This window comes from Crocodylus siamensis, chromosome 1 (assembly GCF_052110815.1).
Source record: "Crocodylus siamensis isolate JL-2025a chromosome 1, ASM5211081v1, whole genome shotgun sequence".
Classification (NCBI taxonomy): Eukaryota; Metazoa; Chordata; order Crocodylia; family Crocodylidae; genus Crocodylus; species Crocodylus siamensis.
This window is the reverse complement of record NC_143395.1, coordinates 88948094-88972710: the sequence shown is the minus strand read 5'-3', so window position 1 is coordinate 88972710 and position 24617 is coordinate 88948094. Positions and strand designations below refer to the sequence as shown.

At 43.3% G+C, this 24617-nt stretch overlaps 2 protein-coding genes across 7 annotated transcripts in view; both read right to left on the bottom strand.

The window, feature by feature from the left end:
• The window catches only part of LOC149873015 (uncharacterized), a 148494-nt gene extending 131740 nt beyond the window's left edge, over positions 1-16754 (bottom strand). Inside the window, exons 1-4 of the mRNA XM_090031419.1 lie at positions 16664-16754; positions 6559-6717; positions 810-882; positions 162-272 (exon numbers count right to left, since the gene is read on the bottom strand). Coding sequence (XP_089887545.1) covers positions 162-272; positions 810-882; positions 6559-6704 — 330 coding nt within the window. The 5' untranslated portion in view covers positions 6705-6717; positions 16664-16754. The remainder of the gene's footprint in view (positions 1-161; positions 273-809; positions 883-6558; positions 6718-16663) is intronic.
• Positions 16755-19285: 2531 nt separating this feature from the next.
• Positions 19286-24617, bottom strand: part of CEP57L1 (centrosomal protein 57 like 1) — a 28054-nt gene continuing 22722 nt past the window's right edge. For all 6 annotated transcript variants that reach the window (XM_090037700.1, XM_090037698.1, XM_090037692.1 and 3 more), the window contains 4 exons: positions 24007-24084; positions 23662-23891; positions 21520-21664; positions 19286-19879 (listed from right to left, as the gene is read on the bottom strand). In XM_090037700.1, the coding sequence (XP_089893826.1) occupies positions 19655-19879; positions 21520-21664; positions 23662-23891; positions 24007-24084 (678 nt within the window). In that variant the 3' untranslated portion in view covers positions 19286-19654. The remainder of the gene's footprint in view (positions 19880-21519; positions 21665-23661; positions 23892-24006; positions 24085-24617) is intronic.

The following is a 24617-nucleotide window of genomic DNA, read 5'->3' as shown; positions in this document are numbered from 1 at the left end:
CAGCACAAGTGGTTCACCATTCTCCAAGGAAACACTTTCTGCAAGCCATTTTCACGGATGTAGTTTCATGTAATTCTTTCTTTAAGTGAGAGACAGTGTCAGCCACCATAGGACAAGCATATTGGAACAGTATGCCACTCCCTGAGCAGCAGTGAAAATACCTGATGCAGCAGCAGAGGCAGGTTTTCTTCTGTGTACTCTCGTCTCAGACAGCTCTCTAGCTCCCTCTGCATGACATCAGCCTGAACAACAAGAGGTTTCGCTTCGGCTACCTACAAACAAACAGCAACCAACTCTCAGACAGATAGATGTTGTGTGCCCCCAGCTGAAAATACAAATGTTCCAGGGGCATAGGGACAGGACTCACTCCTGTGGAGTATTCATGCTTTGTAAAAGATAAAGCCGCCCTTCCCAGAAAGGTCTTAGTGGCAGGCTTTCCGTCTCTCCACAACCTAGGATATCAAAATGAATTTATTTTCAGTTAAAGAAAACTTTGTTATGAGCTTGGTCCTGCAGCCTTTGAATTGAATAGGGATAGTCTTATGCCAAATGCTCCAGAACTGGGTCCAAAATTACTAATATTATAAGAATACATTTTTCAGAGGAAAAAGTATCCTTTTACTAAGTTGCAAACCACTATATTAGGACTATTCCTGCTCTCCAAGCATTTAGTTGTTAAAAATGGAGACACGAATCACAGCCCCTTTGTTCATGAAAAAAATCCGCTTTATCCAAAATCAGTTTTTAGTTACTATGTATTTGGAATATAGCTAAAGGGTCTTTGTCATGCCAGCATAGGCTTCAGTTACCTGTAAACCTTTCTTCAGTATCATCTCTCTTTCTTTCCTGAAATAAGATGAGTCCTTTGGAATTGGAACAGAGCTGCAAAAAGATTATCCACAAGAATGTTATAGAAAAACCAACAGGAAACAAAGCAGTGCCTGTTAATGTAGTTGTTTGTCACTATTTATGAGGCCCAACACAATTCAAGTAGCATAAAGGGGTGTTAAATACTATCCATAGGGCAAGAGTCCTTTAGGGCTGAAAAAATATTCTGTATCTACATAACATTGGTCAATAAGGGAAATCCCAGGATGTGGGGGCTGAATGCTCCTGCAGTCTCTAGCTAAATCCTTAACGGTATATTGGTGTTCAGTATTATTATATCTCTACCCCCAAAGTAGTGACTACATCATCACTAGCCACGTCATGGCATTCCTTAGTAAACATGCTTTGTAATTTGGAAATTCCAATAACCTGTCCATAGAAAAAAAGAGCTTATAATATACACACATGACATGTACATATGTATATAATAAAGGGAATGCCTCCACTGTAGATACACCTAAGTTCAAAGAGTTTGTCTACATGGCACAAGGTAGCAAATACTCATGCCAGCTCCAAATGGGGACTGCCAGGGTAAAAGACTAGTTTGGGTCTTTGAACCACTTAAGCTCCAGAACCAGAACAGGGACAGCACAGCCTATTTTAACCCAAGTGAAATACTGCACTGATACAGATAGTTTACCACTGGCTAGTCCAGGTACTGGTAGCAGTGTAGACAGAGCAACGTTGAGTTCAGCACAGGTGTCCCCGACGGGCCATCTTGTGTCGCTCCTGGGAGCTCTGCCCTCCTGGTTGGTGGCTACTCCCCATCCGGACCTGTTTGTTACCGTGGGTGTTCGTTCTTCCACGTTGCCAACCCTGCTCTCTCCTGCCACGACTTGTTGTTTCCCCAGTGGGACAGGGCTAGTTCACAGGTACCTTGGTGGCCCGGGCTTGGCCCGCCAGTTGCACACGGGGCTCCGCCACCCCTACACCCTGGCCTCACGCCACCTATGGGCTCCACTTCCCCACACCTGCTCCATGCTGCTTCTGCAGGCTTATAACACGGCTTTTGTCCTCAATCCCACAATCTGTGGGATACTCCCACCTTAATGTCGACCACTTCACAATAGCCTGCACTGGTGCCTCAGTCGCACCCTCTATAGACCCCACGCCACAAACCCTTCACCTGGTGTGACACTCCCCACTTGGAGTTACTAACGTCCTAACTACCTCGCTGACCCTCCACCGGATCCCTATTAGCCTGAACAGGGGGGAAGGGATTCCCTTTAGCTGCTCTCTAGCTGCCCCACTCGTGTTCCTTTAACCGATGTCTGCTGGTCTTGGCAGTGATCCCGCCCCGATCTCCCTCCAGCCAGGTGGTCCTCGGTCCTTCGCACCTGTTCGGCGTAGCCCGTACCCACCGTCTCGGAACTTACTTCGGGGTCCTCTGAATCCTCCTGGGTCATCCTGATCTTCAGTTGCTCACCTGATCCGTCGCTTCTGGGTCGACCCACCGGCATCCCCGGTGTCAGGCTTCCCTTCTGGGTCGCTGCTCCCTCCGGCACGCCAGCTTGGCGTTGCCCATCTCGGGGATCCCACGCTGTCACTGGCCCTAACCGCTGCTTGATCCCCAGGCTATCTGCCACCTCCGGAGCGGTGGCCGCCATTTTTAAACCCCCCGGCTGGCATCTGACACTGCTGTCAGCTGCTGGCCGCAGCTGTACGAAGATGCGGCTAACAAGCCGCGCTTGCTCTCCCTCCGGCTCTGCGTCTCTCCTGTCCTGGGCTTCAGGTAAGTGTCCCTTGTTACCTCAGCCCCCGGGACAACAGGTATATTTAACTTTATGACTCAGCAAATCAGCCTGTGCCAACATGCACAACACTGAAGCTAAACTGCTCTACAGGACCAACGTTAACTCTATTATCTCTACAGAAGACTGCAATCTGTCATGTAGGCCATACTAAATCTCCCAGTAGAGTAAAGAGAAGTTCTGCCCCCTAAGTGAGGCCTGGATGACATGACTTGATCTTAATACTAATTAATGAGCAAGGCACAGTAGCATATACAGCGGTGAGCAGGGCACCAGTCCCAGGGACTGATTTAGAGGAGAAACCATACTGGTGGGCCCCCAGGTAGCTGGCAACACAGCAGGTAAGACTGCCTGGCCCTGGCCCTTCCCCACACTCTGTCCAAGCTACTGAAGGAGCTCACTTTGCCTCTGGTGAGGCAACAGGAAGAATGAGAACTGATGTGGAATGGGAGAGGAATTGATAGTGGAGGTCTATTTTTGTTAATGTCTATGTATTAAAACATATGGGAAAATGTTACCTGAATGTATTACACAACTACATAAAAGGAATGTGCATTTTAAAATAGCAAGTGACCAAGTCTCACTTGAATAAGGGCAACAGAATCATGGCCAACAGGAAGGTAGGGGAAACAACATTAAAATGCACTTCTTTTTACTGTAAGAGGTGTAGGGAAGAATAATCAAGGTTGCAGAGGAGATTATATTTTGTCTGGGATCTAAAACATTAAATTGCACTTTATAAAAAATCCAAACAAACAAAACACCACCATTTTAATTAACTTGCTTTATTGTCGTGAGTCAGTGGAAGACACAGGCTTCTCAAAAAAAAAAAAGAAAAAAAAGGACCTGATTCTGAGCTGTGCATCCAAGCCTCTAAGACGAGAGTAGACAAAATATAGCCCATGGGCCAGATCCAGCCTGCAGTGGGTCCCTTAGCCCTGCTTGGCCAAGGCACTACCCAGCTGTGGCGCATCCTGCTGCCCCTGGGCATTTAGCGGAGCAGGGGTAGCTCCACAGAGGAACTGCCTTTGTAGGCAGCAGCGGCTCCTTCCAGCTGCTGTCACTGGCCCTATCTCTCCAGTAGTGGCAGGGACCTGGACGCACAACCCCAACCTGGCATATCCCATCCCTGCACTAGACTCATCCATCTGAGCTGAGCAGCAGCAGCAGTAGGAGTGGCACCAGGCAGAAACCATTGCTTGGCATGGGGGGAAAGCAGTCCCTTGCTGCCGCCAGACAGTTCTCACTATAGCCACCTGGAGCCCATGCTGCACCGAGCTGCCTTGCTCAGTCACTTCTGGGCTCCGTCACTGCCATCTCTGGGCTGCCCAGCAGGGCAGTGGCAATAGCGCAGAGCAGATGCAGGGCAGCCCAGTGTGCCACAGGCTCCAGGCAGCTGCAACGAGAACTACCCGGTGGCAACGAGGTGGGAGGGGCCACTTTCCCACCATGCTGAGCAAGTTTCTGCCCAGCTGGTGCTGCTGCTCAGCCCAGGCATGCGAGTCCAGAACAGGTGCACGGTGTGCCGGGTCAGGGCTGTGCATGTGGATCCCCACAACTACCACTGGGCTGGAGCCAGCAGAAGGGGCAACCAGAAGGATCTGCTGCCACCTGAACTGCCTAGAAAGGAAGTCCTGCCATGGAACTGCCCTAGCCCTGCTGCATGCACAGGGGTCAGCAGGGTATGCCACAGTCAGGCCATGTGGAGCAGGCATGGGGTGTGCTGGGGCTGCACACTGTTGGCAGGGAGGCACTGCAGGGTGTGTGGGCTCAATGCTGTTGTGGGGCAGGGATGGGTGCTAACCAGCTCAGGGGGTCACATGTGGGGGACTCCCATTCACACCCTATGTAACAGGCAGGCCTTCTCAGGGCTAACTTAACCGTGGCCCACCCACCTGTTTCTGGGCTAATTGCCTACCTTCTCACCCGCCACATCTTGTTAATTAATTAATAGATGTCAATTAAGTAGGAGGCTGCCCATTTCCTGCCCTGATGCCAGGGGGCATGATCTGAGGCGCCATTCCCCCCTATGCTGCAGCCCAAACCTCACAGATGGCATCTCGATGTTATCATTATTGCCAGGCCCCACATTGGGCCCCAGAATCCTCCTAATTGAACCCCGCCTGGATTCCCTCCTCAGGCAGTCTCATCTGCCTTCATACCGGGCAGCATAGCACCCTGAACCGCTTCCCCTTTGGGTGTGGTCCCCCCCAGGCCCTTTAGCTACTAGCCCTGGCCCACCTCCAAGCCAGCCAGAACCCCAGGCCCTCAGCTCTTGGGTGTTCCTTGTGGTGGGCCCCTGGCCCTTTGACCCTTCCAGTCCTGGCCCCAGCATTGACCAGCCAGGGGAAGTTCAGACAGGCCTGAGTCTATGGCCTTTTCTCTCTCTCTCTCCGGGGGTCCACCCTCCAGGCCCTCCAAACAAGGGGTAACCCACCCGGTTGTGAGGGCTAGGGGTTAAGGCACCTAACCTGCCTTTCACCGGGGTGGTAACTGGCCTGGCATTTCTTGGGGGCTCCCGCACCACTGGGAGCCCCACCAGGCCACCCACTCCTGGCAGGGTGCAGTTTTAGGTCGTACCCAGGACCAGGAGCCTCCTTACCATACCCTACAGCTCCTCCCTTACCTCCCAATGATACCAGCAGCCCTCCAGCCAGGCAATGCTGTTGTCTGGCCTCCAGCAGCGGAACTGCCCTGTTTATATGGGCAGCCCTAGGTTCAAAATGGCTGCCCTCATCAGGCACCTGGCAGCTGCCAGCTCCAGGCCGTTAAAGTGGCAGGCACAAAGTGCCCTGCCACACCCCACCATACCCACAAACCCTCCCCCACAAACCCCATGACCACATCCTCCCTCACACACACAATCACATACCACAAACACCAGACCCACCCACACCCGCCACAAACCCCACACGTACCACACACACCCACACCTCCAGGGGAGCCCTGCTCACTGCTACACGCACATACCCCACCACACACACACACCCACACCCATGCCCCTAGCCACCCTCCCCCTCTGTGCACCCAAGCCACAAACCCCATACCCACCCACATACAAACCCACACATCCCCACAAATCCCCCATACCCACCCACTCACATCCACACATACCCCCACACTCCCCCACACGCAGAAACACACACAGACCCGCACAAACCTCTTACCCCCACCCCTCCACACCCCTGCAATACACAAGAGTAAGACTTTATTTTGAGCTAATATGGAATCACCTTTATATACAAAGCACAAACACAGGAGAAAAATATTTTTAAAAAATAAAATTAAAACGTTATTATGGTTGTTTGATTTTTAGTATATAATCTGGGGGCGGTTTTTGGTTCCAAGATAGCAAACCCCTTCCCAAAAGGAGTACTTCCAGGGAAAGGTGAGGGACATCTGGTGGCAAAGGTCAGGAGTTAGGGGTCGGGACTTCTGGTGCCAAGATGGCAACCAGGACAGGGCCTTCCAAACAAAACAATTTTCCTCCCCTGCTCTATGTCAAGCACCTCTCTAGGTACATATGATTTGTATCAAGGTGGGGAAAAAAGATTGCAGGGAGCAGACATTTATCTATATCAGCAATTCTCATCCTTTTTAGACTCAAGGCACCCCTCAACTGTCACCCATTTTTTGGCTATAGAAAAATAATTCTTCTGTGGCAAAAAAAATTCAGAAAGCCCATGGCAGGTCAGAATGTTTTTGATACTATGGATTCCTATGTGAAATCTCTGGGTTTATCTTGTGAAACATGCTTGCACACCTAACAGTGCTAACATTGTGTTGCACCCTTGAAAGGAGCTCAAGGCACTGCAGGTTGCTGCTGTACCACGGTTGAGAATTACTGATCTACATTTATTAAATACCTTGTAGCTATAATTCCCCCTCTCTTCCCTGTTCACCAAGAGGTTCTCTTTACCTGTATGCCCTATTTGGTGTCCCTTGCAGAACTCCATTATCTTTTATTTCTCCCTTCAACTCTGCCAACTGGACTGCCAATTCTTTTTCCAGCTGCTGGACTCTCTCAGTGGAAGAGTTCTTGTAAACGTCATCACTGTTGTACATTTTGACACCAAGTCTGTAAGCAAAACAAAGTGAAATAGAAGCCTTGAGACAGATTTCCTCTCTCAAGTACACAGAGGGGGCACCATTCCACCCTGAATCTTTAGCGCAGCAGGAATAGCTCCGCACTGACCAGTTGCAGGAGCCAGGCAGAAGCAGCCCTCACCAACACTGTATTTGTGGGGCAGAAGGGAGAGCAGAACAGTGTCCTCCATTCCATTCAGAGCGTCCTTGTGCCCAGCAGCTTGTCTGGGCAGCGAGAGGGAGTGAAAAGGGCACAAGGGGCAACCCCCAGGAAGGCTGCACCACCAAGCTGCTGCAGCTGGTGTGTAGCAAGTCTGTCCCCCAGAGGTAGCAGCAAAAGGCCATGCTGCTACAGCACCAGCCACAGCTGCTGCATGAGTGCAGAGAGCCAGGGCAGGTAAAACTCTGTCCCCACCCTGGTGCACATAATTCCTTCTTCCCCCAGCCCCAGGCATTGAAGGAGCTCTCTATGCCTCTGGCCTCACCTGCCAATACATATGCACACAAAGGTATGGTGTGATATGTGTTGTATACATTAGATAATTATAAGTAATGGCGAATCATCAATACCGGGAATTTTCTGTTGGGTAGGGAAAGCAGAACTTGCTAAATAATGCATCATTTTGTTTCAATTACCAAATTGAGGAACTGAAAAGGAAAAATATAGCACTTCTTCAGATCAAACCAAAATAGAACCTTCCATCCCCCTCCCCCCTCTCGCAGCAAAACAACATGCACCAAAAATATCCTTTGCTGTCAACCTAGGATGTTTTGACCCCCACTCTTTTTAATTTAGCTACATTTCAAAAACAAAAACATAAAGCCCCACCATATTGAAATGGAAAACGTGTTTTGGTTCAACATTTCCAGAACAAAATATTTGGCATGTCCAAAAAGTTTTCCCCCTTTTTTCCCCAGAAGAAACTAGTCCAGAAACAAATAGGGATTTGCAAATAGTTTACGTCCCCTGGAAACTGTATTTTTGGACAAATTTACTAGTCTCCAAAACCTTTTACTGAGTTTTAGGGGAAAACTAGGTCCACTAGAATTGGTAAAGTAGTTCTAGATCCTAATTTCCAGTTCTAAAATCTGGAACCACGCTCTGTTGTATCCTTACATTTGGATCCTTATTCAGTTTGGCATATACAAACATTACTGTCATCTTCACAGGTTGATGGGAGGTTTGTTTTTTTGTGAATTACCAAGTAACTGTCTAATAAAGGTACATGCTGGGATTTCCCTCCCTTTCCCCTCAGCCCTCGAGCAGTTTTGTAAGTCTTTAAGTGAAAATTACCACTTTGTGTATAATTGTTATCAGGAACAATGTTGGTGTTTTATCCTCAGTAGGCAAGGTTGTTATGGAGTACAGCTATGCCAATAATTTATTTTGTTTTTTGTCTTACTGCCTGTAGCAAAAAAATATTTGGATTGAACAGGAATATTTTGGTTGGACATGAAATTAAATCTTTTCTTTTCTTTTTTTAAACTCAATTTAGCAATTTTTGGTCTCAAAACTTCATTCCAAAATGAAAACTGCAAATGTTTTATTTTAAAAAATGCCAAAACAAATTGTTTTGACTATTAAAAAACTTTTTCTCTCCACTTCTTCAACCAAAACTATTTGGAAAAAATTGAGTCACACAAACTGTTTTTTACAGAGAATTAAGTATTAAAAAATATTCCCTAGCTTAACAGGAGTATAGCGTAACAACAATAAATAATAATCAGTAATTCTACCTATTGTGATTGCACCTCAACCCCCCATTATACTAGACTCCCTACAAATATAAAGCAAAAAGAGCTAAAAACAGGGAAGTCTGTGTGAGACTCGTCCTTGGTGACGGAGGAACGAGTCATTGGAAAGAATGATATGTGTGTTTGCTGCTCGGTGGTTTTTTTACAGTTTGTAGGTGTGGGTTCAAAAGACTTGAAAGGCTGCTGGCCCAGATAAAATATTCCAAGAATCCGTTACCAAGTTCAGAACCACAATGAAAAGATGGCTTTGGAAATTCACGTGTAAAAGAAAGTCAGTCTTCCAAAAACCTGAAGAAAGGGTAACACCTTTGTTATCCTGAAACCCATTAAAACACCAGAGTATCCAAAGAGCTACTGACTGATCTCACTACTATGCATTACATACAAACTCATAGAGTGCATAATCCTGAATAGAATAGAGAGCATCATTGATTTCCAGCTCCCAAAAAAACAAGCTGGCTTTTGGAAAAGAGCAGCGTACCACTGACCAAGTTAGATTACCTACATTTGACATAGAATATGGATTTGAAATGAGGCAGAAAATGCTGTGGCCTTACAGCCACCTATTGATACTGTATATGGCATTTTTATATGTGCTCCAGGATGAGGCTCTGGGTACTTTAATTAGTGACCCATGCTAATTAAAAGCACCCATGCGTCACATATCAGCATCCCCGCACTGAAAAAATGGTGGTCGGGCACTCTGAACTAAAGCTCATCAAACATATTTTATTTCAAGACATCCCACTGCCATTTTTTCAGCGTGGAAATGCACAGGGACGCTGATAAACATGATGCAGAAGGCTACCAGAGCACATCAATTTCTGTGCTCCAGCAGACTTGATTGAGTCTGCTCTGACATGATGGATTTCCAGCACGTTGGAGCAGGCTCCGCACATGTCTACAGGAGCCCTACGGCACCAAAGCCTCAAATATAAACTGCACTCTATGATATGACTGCAAACTATGCGCTTTCATCATGAACATAATCTCCAACAGATCATTCACACTACTAGCCAAGGAGAAAAAAACAGAGTATAAACTCTGAAGAACGGAATCTCCCAGGGCACTTTTACATGTGCTCCGGAGGTGGCTGGGGGGCAGTACTTTAATTAGAGTGGCTCCAAAAGCCACTCTAAAGAACTGCTGCATCTCATGTATCAGTATCTCCGCTGCCAATTTTAAGCGTGGGGACACTGATACATGAGACACAGGAGGCCGCTAGAACACTGTAATTGCTGCAATTAATTGAGTCTGCTCTGAGACGCTGGAATTCCAGCGTATTGGATCAGCCTCCATGCTCGTGTATAGGTGTCCCCAAGGGTCAGTGCTAGCACCAGTATTTTTCTGTGTATACCTCAGACTTCCCACATAAAACATCTAAGCAATACATTTATGCTGCTAATGTTGCCATGGCAGCCCAAAGAACTGATATGACAGAACTGGAAAAAATGCTGAGTCATGACATGGAACTCATCACTGACTATCTCCACAAGTGGCACTTAAAGTTCATCATCAATAAATCAGTATCATCACCCCTCTACCAGACAATTATTGAGCCAAGATCATGCTGAATATCAGAGTAGGCAACTAAATTCTTCTCCAAGAGGATACCCCAACCCACCTATGAGTAACATAAGACCAGGGGTTGGCAAAATATGGCCTATGGGCTGGATCCGTCCCACACAGGGACTTTGTCTGGCCTGCAGCGGTTTCCACCTGGCTCAGGCACCATCCCGCCATGTTATGTCCTGCTGCCCCCTGGGCAGCTCCACAGCCCAGGCAGCAGCATCTCCTTCTGGCTGCCACCACCCCCGGTCCCAGCTCCCTGGTACTGGCAGGGACCTATGCGCAGCCCTGACCCACCCCGCACCTGCTACAGACTTGCCTGCTCACACTGAACAGCTGCAGCAAGAGCAGCACTGGCAGGGAAGAAGTGTGCTTGGTGTAGGGGAAAAGCGGCCTCTCTCCCCATTGCTGCCCAGTGCTCTCTGAAGCAGCTACAGACTCTATGCTGGACTGCCCTATGGCTCCTCTGTGCTGCCTCCACTGCCCCACTGGGCACCCCATACCCCATGCCCACCCACCCACATCCACACATACCCCCACATTCTCTACACCCCACGTATACCCCCTACCACAAACCCCATGCCCCCCATACTACCCCACACCTCTGCAATATACAAAAGTAAAACTTCATTTTGAGCTATTATGCAATCACCTTTATATACACAATGCAAACACACACAAATCAGGACAAAAATATCTTTTAAAAATAAAATTAAAATGTTATTGTGGATGTTTGATTTTTAGTATATAAATTTATTGTTTTTTTTTCTAGTTCCAAGATGGCAAATCCCCATCCCAAAAGGACGCAAAAGTCAGAGGTTAGGGGGCAGGACTTCCAGACCCAAGATGGCAACCAGGGGGCGGGGCACCTGTCAAGTGGCAGGGCTATCCTTGCAGTCATCAACAGCTCACCAAAACTCATTAAGCATCCCTCCAGCCGAAATAATTGCCCCATCTCTGCATTAGACCATTCCCTCACCTATAAATATCACGTTCAAAAGGTCAGCAGTAAGGTCTCTGCATGGGTAGCTGCCTTAAGATATTTAACCAGCATGACATGGGATGCCAACTTCAAAGTGCTCAGAACCACTGCACTCACAATGGTATATGCTCTAACGGAATATTGTACAGGCGACCCTCGCCATTCATGGGGGATACGTTCTCGTATACCCCACAAATGGCAAAATCCACAAATAAGGCACTGCATTCATGCATGCTGGCGGCTGCAAGGCACGGCTGCTCTGGCAGCAGCGGGATCATATTTAAGTGTATTTAAGAAGCGGGTTCAGCATTTATGAATATTTGAAACCACGAATCCCGAGCCTGCAAATAGTGAGGGTTTCCTGTACTCGTGTATAGTCTAGAAGTTCATAGATTTCATAGATATTAGAGCTTGAAGGGACCTTGGAAGATCATCGAGTCCAGCCCCCTAAGTCGTTTCAGTAAAAAGCTTGACACTGTACTTAGTGCACTGAGACTCATAACAGGCTGCACAACTGACACCCACCCACAGATGTACTCCTTGTACTCTCAGGCATTGGACCAAGTGATATAAGACAGACCCTAACATCATTACTGACAGTAGAGGCAAGAGATGATGAAAATCGCTGGCTCCATCAACTGTTAACTGAAGACCCGATGAAATGGAAGCTTAAGAGGCTTAAAAGTCATAAACCATTCAATATACATGAGGCCTACAAGCTCCTGGAAGAGATTGGGGATACCAAACCAAACCTACGGGCAGCAGCAGAGTGGGCCAACCACTGGGAAAGGTCAGACCTATTCCTACAGATTTTTATACTCACACCAAACAAGCCTCTTGTTGGGCACAACCTTGACAAAGAAGTACGGGTCAAACTGAACAGACTAAGATCTCAGTACAGATGCTTCAAAACAACACTTGGCAAGACGAATATCTTGGACAGCCCCCTGCACGAATGCAGTGTCCAGCAAACACCACAGTACTTAATTGAAGGCTACAATCTTTATAAATGGCCAGGTGGGGCAGATGGAATCCATGCATTGAGCGATAATACCAGACAGTGGCTCATAGGGCGCCTAAACATGAGCAGCAAGGCCACTCTGATGTGCTGTAATTGCTGTGTTCCAGCAAACTCCAACATCTTGTGTATCAGCATGCCCCTGATGAAAAATGGTGGCAGGGGAGCTTTAATTAAAGCTTGTATGATGAGCTTAAAAACAAACTTGTTCAGAAAGTCATAAACTTTTGTATGCTAAAGCCTACTTTGTCATGCCATCAAACAGGAAGATCGCTCCACCAACACCAGCACAATGCCATTGCTGAAGCAAACACTAACAGCGTTAAGCCGGTGATCCTTAGGCACCAACTTTGCTTGACCAGACATTATGTGCAGCTGCCCAACTCTTAGCTTCCAAAACAAGTACTCTACTCCCATCTCAGTTAAGGCCTGAGATCTTGTAGCAACCAGTGGAAGCACAACAAGGATACACTGAAGGTATGTCTCAAGCAAATAGTTGCCAATATCAAAAGCTGGGAGGAGCTGGCTGCTAACCAACTCCAGCAGTGCCAAAACCTCAAGCAAGCAACAGCCTGTTTCAAGGTAAAGCATCTTGCCCTTGAAGCGGAGAACTGAGTATGAAGGAACAAAAAAGGAGAGGAATCCCAGCCCACAGCCTACTGTCCCCTGCAGAGACCTGCAACTTCTGGAGACAGATCTGTGGCTCAAGGATTAGACTCAAGACCTGTGAATGAGACAATCCTCAAATCGAAGGATTGTGACTGCTGCTAACATAGACTGTTATCTATGGAAGTTTATGCCTTTCTGAATGAGTTAGTCTCTAAGGTGCCACCCTGCCCTGCCTGTCTGACTTCAGGCTAACATGGCTACCTCGGCCTCTTAGAATTATAAAACCTGCAGTTTTTTGCTGTTGTATTATTTTTACATACATACATTTCTTCAATAAGACAAGCCTTACCAAAGATTTTCTAGATTGATTTGATCTTAGAATGTCACTCAATAGTTGTTACATTAAGAGATAAATTTACCCAATAGGCATGTCTACATATGCTCCTGACTGCGCAGTTGATACTGTGCAGTCATTTAGTACTTGCTTTAACTAAAGTGCTTTAGCTAAAGAATGTACTTAATGACTGTGCAGCACCTGCCAGGACTGCGCAGTCCCGGCATAAGTCGTTTTCAACCCTACTGCACAGTAGCAAGGAGCTACTGCACAGCATACCAGCAGTGTCAGGGTTAGTGCCAGCTGACACTACGTCACCGTAGCGATGAGCTAAGTCACTGTAGCTTGCTGCTCTGGTGATGTAGCATCTCAAGTAGAGGAGCCCGGTGGAAATGAATTATTGACATTAAGCAGTTTGTTTCAATGCTCAGAGTGATAATGAACTGATTTGTTTTGCATGATTATGTATGGAAATCAGTTGTTAATGATAAAAGTTGTGATAATAGGTGCACTATGCCATAAACTGCAGTGATGTTATTTGGGTCTGGTTATATTTAAGCTAAAGGAAAATGTTGGCATAAGGACAAAAAAAACCCAAAATGGCCCATGAATATAATTTATACTACAATTACAAGGTTTCAAAACATCAGAAGAGTAAGAATCTGGTACAACCTTCTAACAGGAAACTGGGGGGAAGATCCTAACTAGGGTTAAAACAGAACTCAATACATTTTTGAGAGGGATTATATGACATGGTTGCCTGGGATAACAGGATATTGGAGTTTATATGATCACAGAGGTGTTAGAAATGGAGTATTGTTAGAAATGCACAGCTTGCATCTTGCACTTGATAAGAAAGAAACACTGCCAAGGACTTTTTTCCTTGCCCAGCCTTGCCACAGCTTTTCTTATACAAAATCGCAGACTCTCCCCCAGCTTCTGTAATCTGCATGAGAAAGGCTAGGGAGAAGCTGGGGGAGAGTCTGCGATTTAGTATAAGAAAAGCTGTGGCAAGGCTGGGCAAGGAAAAAAGTCCTTGGCAGTGTTTCTTTCTTATCAAGTTGCTAACAGAGGTTTCTTCTAAACCTATAGTCCCAGCTCAAAAAAGAGCTTAATCTAAGGCTGCGCTCCTATAAACTTTTAATCATCTGAAATTAAACTATTCATCTGAGAAACATTAAGCCTATACTTAAGTGTTTTCAACAATGAGGCCCAAGTTTAAGGCAACAAAAAACACCATGATGTGACAAACACACGGGATGCATACAGGAATGAAAGAGACAGTTTGCTGCTTGTAGTGCATTAAGTGGTGGTCACAGCCCATCAACCGCTAAAACTCTACTGGACACATAATTTGCATTATGGCTTAGGTTAGTTTTAAGGGGACTGGTCCAAAGCCCATTAAAGCCAGTGGAAAGATACCAACTGACTTAGTGGCCTCTGAATCAGGCCCTACCAGAGTACAACATAGTTTTGCAGCCTTGCAGATTCCAAAGAAACAGGCAAACAGAGAAAAACAAAACTTTTCATTAGAAATTAGAACATACACTCCCTTATCCTTAGTTTCTTGTTTTTCTGCTGTAAAATTATCATAGGCCTGTGTGGCACTCTTATTCTGGGACGCTAAAGTCTTTCAATAAATCTTTCAGTGCACACAAACATCTGTAGCTAGTTATATTAGTCAGGATCCAAGTCCCAATGAGATCCTGCCCTAATATTTTTCTAAGCATGTTTTTGCCAAATCCTACTCCCAGAACACACAGGATTTATGAATATGTCTAAACCCTAGCTTTGCTTGGTAGAAAAACTGTAATGTATATGTTTTCAAACTCAACTCCTTTTGTACTGGGGCAAAGTGTTTCCAGCAGACTTAAGTAACAGATCATTAATGTTTAATTTGCACTAGCATGTTTTGGTAACAGCAGGAATGTGAACAGTTATTGGATAAAATTTGCTCTTTTATGTTTCTAATTACATTTTTTGGCTTGTGGCCTTTGTCCTATTTCCCTTATGTCTAACCACAAAATGGAATCCCAGATTAGAGCAGTAATCAGTCTTGTTGTCAGTGGTTAGCCTGTGCAAGGCAAATGGGTTTTATTATTTTTGTGCATGTGTCTTGTTGGCTGCCTATTCCAATGACATTCAAAATGCAAACACAAATAAAAAGTCAAGAGAGAGGTCAACTCTGGCAGAAGTAGAAGAACCAAAATTATCACACATAAAAATAAGAAACTGTAAGATTCCAAACTAAGGACTCATTACGCCTAACTTAATTGCTTTAGTTAAAAAAAAAAAACCCAAACTGCTTGACAACTTCTCTGCCCACTCAAAATTCAAGGTTGGGATTCTCAAAACATCTAGGGAGATGGGTTCTCAACTGCTGCTGAAATTTCAGTGCAAACTGAATGCCCAAATCTCACAGACCCTGGGTCTTAGAAACTAATCCAGTTACCTTGACTGCTGCAGATTTCAGAAGAACTATTTGTTCCAATAGGCATATATACATGTACAATAAGGGTGCTCTGACACGCAGTAATTACAGCAGACTTGATTAATTGAGTCCACTGGAGCATGGTAATTACTAGTTGCATATATCAGCTCCAGTCACATGCATCAGTGTCCCTGCACTGAAAAATGGCAGGGCACTTTAAGTAAAGTGCCCACAGCATCACCAGTATTCAGCGTCCCACACTTCAAAATGCCACAGGACAAGCTTTAGTTAAAGCGCCCCTACTCCTATTTTGAAATGTGTGGACGCTGAATACATGACACATAAGCTGCTGGAGCATGCTTATTAGCACACTTCAGCAGATTCAATTAATTGCTAATTAGCACATGCTGGAGTAGAGGTCTGTCACATGTATAGGTGCCCCTCCACACTCCCAGAGCACATCTTTAAATGTCCCATTCAAGACCCTGGTTTCCTTTGAAGATGCCATATGAAGTGAATGGCCTCAAACTGTAAATCTGCTAATAAATGACCGGGTCTAAAGTAAAGAGGAGATACAAATTGAAAAACAAATATATATATGTGTGTGTGTATTTATGCTACTTTAAAAAGCATTCTTGATTTCTATTTTTTTCCTAGCAGAAGCTGTAAGACCTACCCTTAATTATCTGGGGAAGTCAAAGGCAATCTCAGATTTGTTTTTTTCTTTTAACATGTGGTACACAGTATATGTGCATTGTTTCTCTAATGACAAACAACACACACATTGAAATGATTCAAACAGTTCCAGAAAACAAGCAGGAGTAAAATTTTAGGATTAAAAATTACGTTAACTTGTTAAAAGATGGAGTCCTAGTCTACGATGACTTAAAAACTTCTACGTTATCAACTCATATTTTTTTCTTATCTTATCAAGCCCCCTCATCTAGGAATGCTTTTTACATGCGATTTGTGGGGGGGAAGAAAGTGTTGAAAGCAAGGCTGACAAACTATTTATATGTAGTTTCTTCCTTTTTCTCTCCCTGCCCTATGCAGACAGGCAAGCTGAGGCCAGCTTCATTTCAACTGAAGGTTGGCCTGAGTACCAGCTTGGAAATGCATGTGAATATTTGACACAGCTCGCTCCAGCTCTGCCTACAGAAGTGCTGTCCCCCTCCTTACAGCCTGTAAACAGAACCACATCACCAAAGCCCCCACAAAGAGTTTCTGAGCTATACACTACCTGTCTAACTGGATCGAGGTCAGCTCCAGTTAACGCACGGCACTTGCAGCAAGGGAAAAGGTCGCACTTCACTGCTGGACGTTCCCACCGGTTTCCATAGTCAACTAAATCAAATCAACATAGGGAAGCAGCTGATGCGTTGCTACTTCCTAGTGTGCGGACAGCCCTGGCTGTAACCATGGTGACCCCAGTACACTGAACATACTAAAGGGTGGAGTGCAATGGCCTTTGATTGGATCCAGCATAAGTGCTACAGAGAACATCAACGCTGTCCCTCACAACTGGGGTTGCAACTATGCTCACCTTGGAAGCACCGCTCAGGGCAGAATCCTGTCCATCTCTACACCCAGGTTTCCCTGCTGTAAAGATATGCACCTACTTCCACCATGTCTGGTGGAAGACTAAGCCATTTTTATCAACACTGCAGTCACAAAATGTAGGTGTTCCTTCTGTGCAAAATAGTGATAGAAAAATTGTGCCTCTGCATCTCCAGCAATGCTAAAAGATAGCTTTCTTTTTGCAAAAGTCCTGTCTCTACTAAGAAATATAAAGCTCCTTTTAGAACACTCTCTTTGACAGGATTTGCTATTTCCAAATAAAAAAAGCTGGCTGCTCATGAATGCAAGGGTACCCTGGAATAGGAACAGGCCCTGATTAGTTAACAAGTTTAAAAAAAATGCATCTACACTTGCATTTAAAGTTGCTGCAGTGAACGTATTTTAAACACACAACCCATTGTTCTAGTCCAGGCATGTGGAATGGGAGAGAAAGGTAAAAACTTCCAGACCTAAGGCCTGGCACAAACTGGAACGAACTGAACTAAAATAAGTTTTATTTAAACATTCTGGCTACCTGCTCTACTGGGAAAAGTATTTAATACATCTTCAAATTTGCAACAGCAAAAATCAGTCACCATCCACTAAAGCAGTTTACTTTGTTTGCAAGACTCCTGCTTACACAGCATTTTAAATTTAAATATTACTCCAGTGCAGCTTATACAGAAGGAATCACGTGCTGCATTCTTCTTCCTTCACAGGTGAAGAATGACTCATTCGTCCAAAAGACCCTGAAGTGCTTTGTCAACTTGTCTGCTACAACAATGCAGTGCTATCATCATCTGATTAACGATTCACTTCTGTCAGCAACTACTGGAAAAAAGTCTTTGGAAGCAGAATTAGCTCTTCTCTTTGCAAGATCTTATGTGCAAAAACATTTGAAGGAACCACCCACATCTCTTCACAAAGATGAGGAGTACTGCCTCACTGAACTGACACAACAGATCACTACATTTTCCTTCTGGTAAATGCAAGCTCTCAGAAATACCTTTAACACAACTGCAGTAGCTCACTCTTAAATCAGTGGGACTAGCACTCTTCGTCTCCCTCCTCCCCCTCCACCACCACACACACACACACATTCTGGTTAGCACTGATGTGTATGGGTTGCAGGTTCAGTACAGAATTTCACTCCCAGGAAAACAAATGCTGGGCCCTCTCCCAATATATAGGCAGAGAAAGAAGTTCTCCTTCAACCAGTTTCTGCTCCTTTCCGAGTATCAAGTAGAAGTTTCCAACACATGTGGCTTATGTGCACCTTTGTGATTTGGAAAAACCATTGTTGCTCAGAGTGCTCTTTTCTTGTTTTTTAGTTTATCCTTAAACACATGGCTAAGTATGTTACTACTGTATTGAGAATGAAGTCCAAGTCCTTCCTTCTCCACCTAACTTCATAAATCTGACTGAAGGTTCTTAGGATCGTAGAAGCAGCAGTATTTGTGAAGGAGGAGACTGGTCCAGTACTAAGCCAGAAATTCACTTCTACATGGTGACAAACAGCAAGTCTACTACATTTATGCAAGGAGTGAAAGCATAGCGCACTAGTAACAAATGACAAACAGCTGTAAATTTGAAAACATCCCAGCTGTAGTAGATTGGGTGATTTGTTCCTAAATTGAGCCAAAAATGCAGTTCTAGGCCTAGTCTACATCAAGGGCTCCAGATCTGCTTACATCATGATTTGGACCGGCTCAGTTGACAGAGTTGTAGATTAGCTACTAACCTCGGTTTTAGGTATTTGTCCTTTCCAAATGTTTAGTCAAAAACTTTGAGAAGCCATATTAAAAAAGAGATAGTATATGAGTGACAGATGGTGCCAAAGTAGCATTAACTGTAATTAAACAGGATTAAATGTATACATATGTCTTTATTTTCTTCGAAGAACCCATAGCATATTTTTAAGGTGTTGATAGGACATATAAAACAAAAAATACCTTAAAAAAACACAGAAGAAGAATTCTCTCAGCTTTTACCCCACTTTCACAACTATTTTCCACATCATTTAATGAATACATGAATTAATATACATATATCACAAGAGACAAACGATTATAGTAATTTGTTTGACTTGGTTGTAAAGGTCTGAATCTTCAAAACTTTACAAAAGGAACTCTTCTATTGATTTTAATTAGAATTTTGGCCCTTTAAGACTAAGGAAGCAGGATTAATATAGTATGTCCTTCTGCACTGAGTCATGAGTTTTGGCCCCACTTTGGACTCTCCTTCCTCTTCAAAACAAGTAATATCAGTTTGAGGAAAGAGAATAAAATACTGTATGCTATAAACATTATACGCAACATGAGAAGTTTTGAGTTTTATTTTGACAAGTTAAAAAAGCAAACAAAAACAATGAAAAGAAACATACAAAAGCCATTAGCAGATACATCATGAAACAAACAATTAAAAATGGCTTTATTTAAAATATCTGCATAGCTACAAGGTGGTTGGTTTCTTCAATCTAAATCTCTTAATTTACAGAACTGAAATTGACTATTGACTATTACATTAACATATACTTTAGACATTGCACAACACATTTCATAGATTTGCCATGAACATTGAATTAATTCTAGTATTTGTTAAAACTAAAGCCTATGAACTTTCATACAATTTTTGAAGATGCCAGCTAAAGGCACTGCGAATAAAAAATTTAAAACTATTGTTCCCACATAATATCATCTTTCTTGAGTGTAGACTGAAGTTTCTGCATATTTTTCAACAGCTGAAGAGAGCGTTTGCTTTTTTGTCCTGGACAAGATATAGAACCATTTTCCTTTGGAGTAACTGGAATCTCTTTTATTCCTTCCATATCATCAGATTTGAGTTTGACATGAGCTGCCTCTCTCTTCAATTTCTGAGCCTTTTCTCTTAATTTCTGAACCTAAAGGGAAAGATTGTGTGTGCGGTTTTATGTTCACAACAGACATTGGACAGAGATCCTCACAAGACATTAGACATATTTTCAAACACCAAATAACATTAAAGGTTACCCTATAAAAAGATATACTAGATTCATTTCTCTAGGAACAGCAAGCATTAGAAATATACTTTTGAAATGTAAAGTTAGGTTTCTTGCTGCAATATTTAAGATGTAAATGTTTGCATGAGAGAAGAACTCTGTCTCATCCAACTGCCTAGCCCTGACAGCCTCTTCTGCTTTAGATTCTGTTGTTTATCACACACTTATACCTTCTTTCTAGATAGTGTGGAATACATTCCAAAACTATATTTAGCTATTGCTTCTAGATTTTAGCCATAAAGCCTCAGCATTTCTCTTGGCTCATTATAAGAACATATATCAAAAGGTTGATATTGCTATAAAATGTCTGACATTCAGAAGTGACTGGCATGTATCTCGATTTGTGTATATACCATGAAATCTTCATGAAAGGTCACTCCAGCAGACAAAGTTAAGATGCTATCAGAGACAAGGAGAATACAGGTTGCATTTTTAAAGTGGTCAACATGCAGATTCAGATATTAAATCCTTTAGTAAGGATAAAGAATTCTGCCATGCATCCTAGTGAACATCATTGCTTACGAAATAGAAGTACAGCTTACTGTTTGAATTATGACAAGTTCATATGTGACCCTACAATATGTTGGCATCAAAGAGGGACAAGGAAGGAAAAAGTTGGAAAAATACAGCTTTTCCTGGTTCTTTTCATATTAATGAGAGGGAGAGAGAGGTGGGGCCCTATCATTTTGCACACTGTAAACTTAAAAATATTTGAGATGTTGTAAATCGGGGTGGACAAAATGGTGGATCTGGCCAGCATCTGAACTCCATTTCCCAGCAGCCCCTGCCTGCATCACTGTAGCCAGTTTCCATGGAGACCCTTGCAGCAGGGGGCCATGACAAAGGGACCAGGGTTTCCATGGAGACCAGCCCCAGCAGCACTGGCAAGGCACACAGCTGGGTGGGGAGTTGCTCTAATGTGCAAGCAGCAGATTTCAATTCTGCCCCAGCTCTGGACCATGTTGTCCCTGCATCAAGGTCCCAGCCCCAGAGCAGATCCCCACCCAACCCATTTCAAAGGGGAAATATTAGCTTATTTGGGAATTAGAACTAGCATTTTCAAATATGTGCGCCTAAAACATGTATAATGCACACACACACACACGTGTGTGTGTGTGTGTAGCCACATATATATGTATATGTGTGCATTATTTAGGCATCCATATATGAAAATACTGGTTCTAATTCCCAAATGTGTATGTGTGTGTGTGTGTGTGTGTATATATATATATATATATATATATGTATATATATATAGTGTGCGCGCGCATGCATTGTTTAGGCACCCATATATGAAAATATATACAAGTGAACTGATTTCAGAGATAGGAATTGCAGGCAAATAGACACTGAATTATTTGCAAAATTTTAGGCATTCATATTTGAATATACTGGCCTGTAGGTATCAACAAGATTTTAAATACAGGCAATAGATGAAAAATAACTCCATTGCAGTATTTCCTCACCCCCTTAATTAAATTATTTAAGATTCACTTCCTTACACTGGCTTGGTGTTTTTTCAACTTGGATATTTGATCGCCTTTAATCTCCATTCGCTTTACCAGGCAATCCAATTCACGTTCAAGATCTTCGCGAACTTTACAGTTCTCAGTTTCCTGTATCTGCTTCAATAGTTCTTGATGTTCACTGATTAGAAGCAAAAATATTATACATGTAGTGTTTGTGGGATATTTCCATAACATTCTTCTCTTACACGTTTAATCTACTGAATGAGTTTAAATTCTAAGTTTCTCTGTGAGATAAAATATCAGTCATGATTTCTTCACACAGAGGTAGTCTGAACATCCTAGGCAAGTACTACTACAATGATAAAAAGTCCCATTTTTCCATAAGTCTGTAATCAATGAATGTGCTTTTTTTGTATATGTATTGCAAGCCATTTCCAGAGTAACAAATAATAACCATAACTGTTTGAGAGCATGGCAGCATCATACACAGTGGGAAGTTGGAATGCAAGAAATTAAAAATTCTGTTCAAATAACGAGCCAGTACAAACCCAAAGCACTGGTCCCAACGCCCACCCGAATTATCTCAGAGTCAGAGTTTAGTTTAATCCACAAGACTTCATTTTAGGATCCCTAATGGAAGCCACAGTTTTTTTCCAACAAATTAGTTAAATTAAGGCTTTTACTCAACAGGAACAGCACTAACAAGGCTTGTTACTGCTGGCAAGCAGTGTGGTAAAATACAGGTGCCAATTATTTCATTCTACCAGCAAGACAAAGAATGGGCTAGAGCTAGCTGCCTAACAGACAGAGTAAAACTGTGCACCAGTTATAAACAATAACATGCTTTCTGATTATTCATTATTATGGCTTGGACCATGACTTCTTTTATGTCATTTTATTCTTCTTGTAAAATGCTTAGTACATTGCAAGTGCTATTGAAAATGGGTAACAATTGTTTTCTCCAGCCCAGTTGCTCCTATAAAGTAGTTTTTCATCCAAATAGCACAAATACAAAAACAATTCTTTGCATAGTTATGGCTATGAAGCAGTAAGCAGTTTAGATTAAACCAATGCTTCCTCCCTTAAAAGGAGGACCCACAATTCTAATTTCAGTATTATTTATAACCCAGGTCTTCTGAACCTCCACATGCATTTCAAAATTCATTTATTAAAGTATGTGTGGGTGGCTCCAAGCATCAAGGACTTGACAGATTTGACAAGAAACCAAGGGTTTCAAACTAGAAAAGGAGTCTTTTTTTGGGCTAACAACCTGCTTCTATTCCAGACCACAGCTCCTTGTTAGTTAGTCCAAGTGGGTGCATCTACAATGTAGTTTTAACCAATATTTCTACAGAGTGTTGCCAACCTCCTCAGCCCCAGGACACAAAACCCTCAAGTACATTCTTAGTTGTGCTTTGAATCCATGCTTGCTTTTCTATCTAGAGATATTAATTAAAACCCAAGCTGTGTTTTAGCTCAGACCAGAACAGTTAGACCACAAGATCATTCAAGACCTGATCATTTCTCAATACAATTCTGCACCTCCTTTAAAAGACCAGCAAATTTTGCTGCAATTAACAGGGAAAGAATAGAAGAAAAGAAGAACACAGAGAACCATGGGATACACCTTCAGATACACAGGCAAGTGCAGAAACAATGAGAATACAGTATGCAAGCAGCACTTTGCAGGGTGATGCTTGTACTCAGTCTAGGGGCTGATCTGCACCCTGACCCAGGTACCAATCACTTGGACTAACTGTGAAGTACATACCTTTCTAATAAGGGCAAAGTGAACAGCATCCTTACTTTTCAGGGGAAATAGTCCTCAACTAAGAGATTTTCTATTGTGCATTACAGGGCTAAGGAGGAGGAGATCCTTCAGTCTGAATTTTAAGTTTGCTGCAGCTGTTAACTTCTGCTTGGAAGGGACTAGGTTAAAAAAGGTAACAAAACTTCTTCTGCCCATGATCCCAAAACAAAAACCTCCCCAAAGAAACAAATCTTTACTTGCCAGGTACCCTTCAAACCCCATCCAGAAGTATTTTTATACTGTTAAAAGCTAGATCTAGTATAACATCTCAGCAACTCCCGTAGGGCTGTAGCTGGAAGTCATGTGTGCTCACAGTACCAAGCTTCTTTTGTCCTCTGGAAAATAGTTCTTGGATTCATACTTACAAGCTCATTTGACCCAGCTCATCCTGTATTGCCAACAAAAGGTCAGAAAGATTTTCAGTGACAGAAGAAGATGTGGAACAGGATGACACCGATTTGGAAGCAATAGTTCTTCTGGAAACTCTGCGTTCAGCCTTTTCTGGATGCTGTGATGAGACGCATGGACTGCGATGTTTCATCATATGCAAGACACTTTGTACATTAGCACTAACAGAATGGCTGGAGCTGGCAGACTTAAGAAAGAGGAGTAAGCTTTTGTAAGCCGCTATAATGAATGCAATGAATGAATAGTGTTCATTGTAAAGAAGATGACGTGTTTAGTGAAAGTATGTTGTCACTCAGACTCACCTTCCCAGCCACAAATGGCAGCACTCCAGTCTTAACATAAAATTGTGGTGGAGTCACTTTCTTGAGACTAGGGTTTTTCTAACAGACAGGCGACAGGAACAGGGAAGAAACAGAGTTTACTGAACCAAGCAATCTTAAATTTACTCTAACAAATAAGACTGGAAGCATTTTGGAGCACAGATCAACCTATTTTTGGTGACTACACAGTATCTAGCACAAAAGAGCCTCAGACATGGAGCAATCCATTTAGGGAGCTGTCATAATACAAATAAAAATATCAGTAGGTTTTTACCTCTCAGTGAGAACAAGGACAAACTGCATTTCAGCAGCAAGGCATTGTATACAAAACTTGCATGTGAATAGCCACTGAAATATAGCTTTTCAATCTGTCGCTTTAATGGGCATTACATCTTTGCCTGCTTTTCCCCAGTATAGGAAAAATTCTCAACATTAAGACAGGGAATAGTAAAGGCTACCCACAGATTCATGTAACTGGTAACTGGACAAGTCACCAGTAGACTGAGTTAAAAGTAAATAAATCCAGTATTAATTCTGAATTAGAGGGGTTTTTTTTCCCATTTCTTTTTTTTTTTTTTTTAAACAGAGCTGCA